An 8,305-nucleotide genomic window follows, 5' to 3' on the forward strand; every position below is an offset into this window, starting at 1 on the left:
ACATTATCGCGGGCGTTAGGGCCCTAACACCCGCGTATAATGTCCTAACGCAATTTGATAAATGACCCCTTTAGTGAGCAAGGGCCAAAGTAAGGAGTCCCTCCTTCCCCTCCATTCATGGCTGAAATTATAAACCCAATAACAGTGCACCCTCTCATACACCCACAAACAATTAGAGGGCTCTTTGATTATGGCACAGTTCTGGAGAAGTCCATTTTCTTCTTGTACCGCTTGTCTCAGAAGCACTGGTCTCTGACTGACTGTACGGGGCTAATTGGACTTGTATGATCCTTCACTCCCTAATTGACTCCTATATCAAAAAAAAAAAAAAAAAAAAGGTGCTTTTAGATGCGCAGCAGTTTGCATCCCAGGGACAGCAAAAAAGGATCTTTCCTGGGAAATCTGAACTACCTTCGTGACTGTTGCTTTGATGTTTTCATGCTGTGGGCAGTGACAGAATAGTAAAGAGAAAACACAAAGGATTAAATTAAGGCTCTCACCAAACATTCGCTAAATTAGAAGCACCACTCTGTGAATAGATTTACTATGGAATCTGTTGCCGGAGGACGTGGTCAGAGCAACTAACAGTGGGGCTCAAAAGAGGATTGGACAAGTTCCTGAAGGAAAAGTCCATACATAGCTAGCTAGACCTTGCGAAAGTCAGTGCTTCTCTCTGGGAATGAGATACAAGAAATGGATCAAGATCAACTGTTGGGGATCTGCCGGGTACTTGTGACCCGGACTGGTGACTGTCAGAGGCAGGATGCGGGGCTTGATGACCCAGCATGGCACTTCCTATGTTACTTGTGGCACACGATATGACAGCGATCCATTTTTTTTCCCCCCCTTTGGTTTTCTTTTCCAGGTATGCAATTGGGATCGCGTACAAAACGGCTCCGAAACATGAGTGGATAGGAAAGAATTCAGCCTCTTGGGTACTCTGTCGCTGCAATAACAACTGGGTTGTGAGACACAACAGCAAGGAAAATCCCATCGAGCCAACCCCTCACCTCCGCCGTATCGGCATTTTGCTTGACTATGACAATGGTTCACTGGCGTTCTATGATGCTGTGAATGCTGTTCACCTTTATACTTACGACATATCATTCTTGCAGCCTGTGTGCCCTACACTCACCGTGTGGAATAAAGGTTTGACGATTTTAACGGGCCTTCCCATCCCAGATCACTTGGAGTGCACGGAGCAGCTGCCGTAATGATTTCCAGCAGGTTCCAAGACATTCACAGGAAATCCACTGGAACTGTTTGTTTTCTGAATTCTTTTTTTATACAAAGTCCAGGAGTCTTCTTAGGGCTTAAACTACATTTGTATTCTGTGCATTTTGCACAAGAAATGGCTTTAATTTCTCTGAACCTATTTTTTTTTGTTTGTTTTTTTTATATATTTAGGCTGTTATAGGAAGATTTATAAATTATTTATAAAAAAAAAATCTGAATTAAAACTCATAGAAGTTACTTGTTTTTGCACATCAAGGGCTCAAGTCACTACAGTTTTACATGCTCCTTGCATATATATTTATATATATATATATATATATATATATATATACATATATATGTCTTATATGTGCTTACAGGGAACTTGTGCAGTGAGTCCTGCACCAAACTTCTTCATTTTCGTTCACACTCAGAATTTTGAAAGACAGTACAGATTTCAGCAGCTTTGCAACCCCTTTATACACAAAATCAAAGCATAAGTGAAGACGGTCCCCCCAAAAAGAGAGAGATCTACTTTACCTGGCACCTGTTTAACAAAAAGATAAATACGAGTGTTTTCTGAATGCACAGATAGGTGAATGCATTTACCTACATACTACTCAATTTGCCTCTGAGACTCACAGCTGTTCTAATTCTGAACTGGATGGCTTTTAGATTCCACATTAGTGAAAATATCTGAGCAATCCCAAAGAACATTTACAGGCTAAATTAAATTAAATTAAATTGTTAGAAAACAAGGCAGTCTGTATAGGGTTTCAGACCTAGATTTTGTGATGTCTGCTCTCTCTCTGAGCCACACCTTGATTCAGGTATATCCCTGAGAGCTTATATAAGGCCTGGTACACTACCTAGGTAGCAGAGCTTCAAGCAGTAAGTTCAGCCTCTGTATACATACTTTTTTCCCCACTGAAGAATGGTGAGAAATCAGCAAGCCTCCAGATTTCTTTTCCAAGCCTTCTGCTTGGTTGACTCTCAGGCTTGCTTCCCAGGCTAAGTCTTAATGTTAATGTCCCAGCCTCAGCTGCTTTCTCTGACCAGTGCTCAAGCTCAGCTCCTTCTGTCATGATGAGCTGCAGTTTGCGATGGGGCTCAAAAACAGGTGGGCAGTTTTGTTACTGGAAAATCACTCACTGGAGTTTTCATTTTACTTTCAGTGAGGATTATGACAAGATCATATTTCAGGCATGATTTTCCAGTGCTGGTTCTTTTTCTTTTTTTTTTTCTTCTTTCTGTTGAATCCTTTTAAACCAGAGCCTAAATGTTCATTGAGGAAACTCTTGTTCAGATTAGAGTGTTAGGAGCACAATAAGTCAGAGACAGCAACCTCTTAAATAAGGAGACATAGAATGATGGTTAGAGCAATGGCCTGAGAACCAGGGAAGCCAGCTTTCAAATCCCAGTGCTGCTCCTTGTGACCTTGGCCAAGTCACTTAACTCTCCACTGCCTCAGGTACAAACATAGACCCCAGTGTATTAAGACATGAGTAAAAAAAATAATGCATACACACCTTTTCTTTTCGCACATGCTAAGATAAGAGTTCGCTCCAATAGAGTATGCTAATGTATCAGGAGTTTAAAAAGCACACCAACCCAAAAATATGTGCAGAAAGACATGCTTAGTGTGCGTAAATAGGTTTTCTTCATAGCAAACATGTTATGTGCACAAATCATATTTTTATTTGCAGAAATCCTGAGCGCACGATCCCAGCATCATGAACTTAAGCTTCATTATAACCCTAGCCCCAGAACCTTTATCACCTCTGGCCAAGGCTAAGAAAACATGAGTTAAGCCTACGCACCTCTCTGCCCTGGGGAGTAATAGTTAATGCCTAGCTGCACGTAGGATTTGCATAGAGAAGCACTAATGTGCAGTTTTACTTGTGTTTGTGCGTACATGTTTTACGCATGTTTTGTTAAACCGGGAGTAAAGTTGAACACAGAAAAATGAGCACACAGCAGTGTGCACACAACCGAGTGTACCTTATTACATCAGGGTCCTAGATTGTAAGCCCTCTGGGACAGGAAGATACCTAACTGTCCCTGGAATGTAGCTTGCCTGGAGCTTGACCTTGGAAAGGTAAATAATCAAAATAGTAATGAGCAACTTTTATGAGTCACATGATTATAGTGGCATTTGAAAGAGGCTGACGGCATGAGAAATTAGCATTTGTTCATCAGGATGTCAGTAGAGTTTTCTTTATGAGCCAGAATAGAAAGGGAAAACCAGATTTCATGATCATTAATTTGTGTATTTTTTTCCTTGCACAGATATCTTTTGTTATACAATACGGTCCAATATGTTTGCTATAATGTTTATGCATGTATGATTATTTTGCAAGGTACTTGGGAAATTTGAAATGGAGAATAGAAGGAAACATTTTAAAAAATGATTTTCCCATTAAGACATAGATTTTGTTGCGTGTCTAACAGGATTAAAAAAAAAAAAAAAAAGCCTTCCTAACACAACATGCAGGTTTCTCAGAAACTATGATCTCTGTAATTTTTTTTGACTCTTGCTTTGAGTGTCCTTTAAGACATTTTAATGCACTTTTGTTAACAAATAGGCTCAAGGTCAAGGGCCATAGCTTCAAAGTTTTAGAGTGTTAAGCTTTTCTAAAGTAGGTCCACAGAAGTACAAGACAAACATTTCCCTTATGATACCATTTTAAAGAGCTTTTGAGCTGGGTAATGATTACATGGATATTTTTTAAAGGGGTATAGATTAGAATTTCTGTTCAGCTGCCCTCAGATCACCTATCAAAATCCAGATTTTGACCACGTTTCTAAGAATGGAGACCTCTTTCTCCAAGCCAGAGGAAGAGGCATTTTTCTACTGTGAATTGATCCCTGGTTTCCAAGCCAGTCAGCATATTGTATGTATGTAATTCACTTTGTAGTGAATCAGATACGTGGCTCAGAGGTTAGGTTTGGAAAGACAGCTATTGTGGTATAGTTGCTATAAAAACTTGCAGCAGATGGGAAGAAATATTGGACAGGAACCTCTGTAGCAGGTTGCATACCTCTTACCCAACAGAATAATATTTTGCAACACTGCTTACCTCTTGTTTATAAAAATCCCATGCAATAGGTCGGCAAGTCTTAGCCATCAAACTGAATACAAACTAAGAACTGAGAGTATGCTGCAAACTGGAATTGAGCAGGATTGAGTAAACAGTTTCTTTTCAAATGATTGTGATCTTTTTTTTTCCCTTTTTTCCATTTCAAAAGAAACTTCGGTCCCTGAAAAGTTGACTACGGCTTCAACTGGAAAACGGCCCGCTTTCAAGAGTAAACTTTAGGACTAAATTTATAATATGACACTGAACCATGTTGTCAACCAAACCATATCCAGCGCAGTGAACCTGCTACTATTACAGCACATAATTCATTTCAGTCAGTGCTGGAAATGAATTTAACTGGTAGCAACTGAACTCTGAAGCCATCTCTTTGAGCAATGGCTTAGCCAGCATTTTATGATTTCCTTGCTAGTCAGACTTACAAAAAAAAACCTACAATCTGTTTAATTTACAGTGTCTAATGCAAAGCCTAATGTTACAATAAAAGCATTCATATGGCAATCTTGCTTCTGTTTTATTTTGAAATTTTTATTTTAAAAGTATTGACTACATAGTAAGTAGCAGAACAATGGACACTGATCCCATGATGTCTCAGAAGCTGAATAATACTTTGACTTACTCAGTGCATAGATGGGAGCTTGACTTTCAAGTGTTCTTGGGTATTGGGCACAAAGGAGTAATGGTGGATCAATGGGAACCACTTTTCTTACTATGCTACTACAGAAGCAATGCACTAGCACTGAGAGAAGATGATTGACTGATGTTGTAGCAGATTATGATGCTTTTATTTTCACAGTATAATAATTACCTAACGATGATGATCATAAGTTTGATACAATGTGCCCCCCTATTCATAAGGCAGCCCCCAGTGGAATGTGTGTGTGTGTGTATATATATATATATATATTTCTCACAGGACAAGCAGGATGGTAGTCCTCACATATGGGTGACATCACAGGATGGAGCCCAATCACGGAACACTTCTGTCAAAGTTTCCAGAACTTTGACTGGCCCCTACTGGGCATGCCCAGCATGGCACTAACCCTGCAGCCAGCAGGGGTCCCCCTTCAGTCTTCTTTTTTCCGCGCAGCAGTAGCCTCGCAGTTAAGGAGTTCTGCAGAGATTCCTGACAGGAATTTTCCTCACGGAATTACTAAAATTTAATTTACCCCACAGGGGTCCCTCCTTCAACTTTTTTCAAGCCGCAGTACTCCGGTAAGTTTTTTACCCGTTTTCCGTCGATTACCGTCAAGTTTGGCCCTCACGGCCTATTGGCCGTTGACCGTACTGCGACTCAATTTTTTCATGGCCATGGCGCGCGGGGTTCCACCGGTGCCCGGACTGTAATCACACCATGTCCATCACAGACCCTCACAAAGTCTGTGTAATGTGTCTCGGAAGTGAGCATAATGTCCTAACCTGTACCAAATGTGCCCTTATAACACCAAAAGGTCACAAGGTGGAGAAGATGGAGCTTCTCTTCCATGCTCAAACCCCGATGCCGTCCATTGCAAGGATGTCTTCAGAACCGGCACTGTCAACTTCGCGCCAGCATCAACCTCTGGCCGGTGACCGTCCGGCATCAACAACTTCTCGGCCTTTGTCACCCTCTACTCCCCCTCAGGACCGAGGGGATCTTGGAGATAAACATCGCCACTGGCATTGAAAGTCTCGGACCATCGAGGGAGCAAAATCATTGACCTCGCCATCGTCCGAGCCACCGTCGAAGAAACCCCATCCAGAAAAGGCACCGACATTTTCGGTGACTGGGTCACCGAGGCAACCCTCACCCGACAGGGTATCTGGAGCCGCGACTCTGCCTTTAACGGTGGTCCCTCCGGCTATGCTGCTGCCTCCTTCTTCTGTTCCGGAGCCGGGGCTGCTTGCTCTAGGTCTCCGAGAAGAACTGGACTGGATGGTTCAGGAGGCCATCGACAAGGTGATGCATCGACTCCAGGTTCCTCCGGCACAGACACCAGTACCGATTGCGGAACCGACCACTGACCCGATTCCAGCAGACGTACCAACACCCTTCCGCCTGCCCGGTGGGGTTCAGGATGCCCTCGGCCAAATTTCATCCCAGGCCTAGTGCCTTGCACGTCTGAGTACATTTGGTGCATACTCGGACATCCTCAGCTTGGTACTCACCCATATGTGAGGACTACCATCCTGCTTGTCCTGTGAGAAAGCAAATGTTGCTTACCTGTAACAGGTGTTCTCACAAACCCCCCCCCCCCCCCCCCCCCCGGCCGCCCCGTGGTGTTGGGTTCGTAATGTTTTCTTATTTTATTTTCGGCACTACCTGTAGCTTTTTAACAAGACTGAAGGGGGACCCCTGCTGGCTGCAGGATTAGTGCCATGCTGGGCATGCCCAGTAGGGGCCAGTCAAAGTTCTGGAAAATTTGACAGAAGTGTTCTGTGATTGGGCTCCACCCTGTGATGTCACCCATATGTGAGGACTAACATTCTGCTGTCCTGTGAGAACACCTGTTACAGGTAAGCAGCATTTGCTAGATATATTTAGATAATACCATTCAGCCTCTTGGGTACTCATATCTATCAGAAAACATGTCGCCATAAAACCCAAAATGCAACATCAATATTCAAGAAAACAGGCAAATGTATTTATTTTTTGATGGAAGTATGGGCAGGCAAAATACGAGTGAACTATAGTATTCAAGGTCCTTAGCATCTCTCATATACATGGCTAATTATAAAATAAAGGAATTATTTTGATTAAACAAAGCCAGCCCAAAATATTCTCTAATTGTATCTGCCCAGGTAGGCAATGCTATCCATGTGCCTTTTCTGAGACATATTTTTACCCTCTTATAATCCTTCTATACACTTTCCGTGCAGTAAAAGTCTCATAACTCGCTTTTAAAATCTCATGGGGAAAATAGTCTTCCCAACTCAGTCCTTTCAAGAACTGCATAGAAAGAGAGTCTCCTAGTCTGGAATTTTAATAGCTGTATTGGTCCTGAAGTAAATTGGATTATTTGTAGGTTGTGATACTTTTTATTGAACCAATGTAAGAATAATCCAAAAATGTGCTGCCTCATCCTATAATCGCTGCTTTCAAGTTACAATGAATGTTTAAAATTGTGCTTTGTTCCGTCCTTCCCGACGCAGCCTGTGTGCGAAACATGGAACCATGTCGGGGAATGCACAAATTCTAAATCATTTGAACCTCACTACAGGAGCTTTGTTTATAATAAAATCACATTTAATGATAATTTGACTGAAACTTGCTTCACTCTGTGGACTATGAGACCTTCCATGCTTTCCTCCACTTGATTTTCCTCCTTGTCATTCATACATGGAGGTATGCTGTTTGCTTATTGTTCACTCTCTACGTGGGTAAAAGTACACACATATGTCAACAAAAGGGCTGCTATTCAAAAAAGCTGGCCTCCTAAATTTAGATCCTATGTTAGGCACCTATTTTCAGCCAAACGTAGGGGCCTAAGTTTTCAGCGGAAAATGCACATAAATTTATAAACCTAAAACTTAGGCTCCTAAATTTAGGCCTGTTATTAATTTGCCTAGATTTAGGATTCTAACAGGGTCATTCATCAAAGTGCATTATGGCATTAACGCCCATGGTATTCATCACAGCATGAATGCAAATGTATTATAAGGAGTGGGATTAATGAAAATGAAGGTATTTAAACACGTTTTTAATCTGTTTCAGGGAGAGAGAGATGAACTCTCTACCAGGGTACTATCAAGCTAGGGTGAGAGAACACTGAAGTAATCTCATCTTAGTCTGACTTTCCTCACTCCAAATGACATCAAATCTTCACTGAGGTGTACTGTGCTGTTCGTACGTCTCACTCCGCATGTAAAACTGGCCCCAAAACCCTACACCACCCCCAAAACCTCACCTCTAGTTATTAGCTGGTTCTCCTATAGTTGACTATTATGAAGGCATAAAAAATCTCTCGCTCTCTCTCTCTCTCTCACTCTCACACATATATGGGCACTTTGCA

At 41.9% G+C, this 8,305-nt stretch overlaps 1 protein-coding gene across 4 annotated transcripts in view; it reads left to right on the forward strand.

The window, feature by feature from the left end:
* MID1 (midline 1) overlaps positions 1-3,731 on the forward strand; it is a 628,071-nt gene extending 624,340 nt beyond the window's left edge. For all 4 annotated transcript variants that reach the window (XM_029604356.1, XM_029604352.1, XM_029604355.1 and 1 more), the window contains exon 10: positions 866-3,731. In XM_029604356.1, coding sequence (XP_029460216.1) covers positions 866-1,214 — 349 coding nt within the window. In that variant the 3' untranslated portion in view covers positions 1,215-3,731. The remainder of the gene's footprint in view (positions 1-865) is intronic.
* Positions 3,732-8,305: the final 4,574 nt, after the last annotated feature.

Source organism: Rhinatrema bivittatum, chromosome 5 (assembly GCF_901001135.1).
Source record: "Rhinatrema bivittatum chromosome 5, aRhiBiv1.1, whole genome shotgun sequence".
NCBI classification, from domain to species: domain Eukaryota; kingdom Metazoa; phylum Chordata; class Amphibia; order Gymnophiona; family Rhinatrematidae; genus Rhinatrema; species Rhinatrema bivittatum.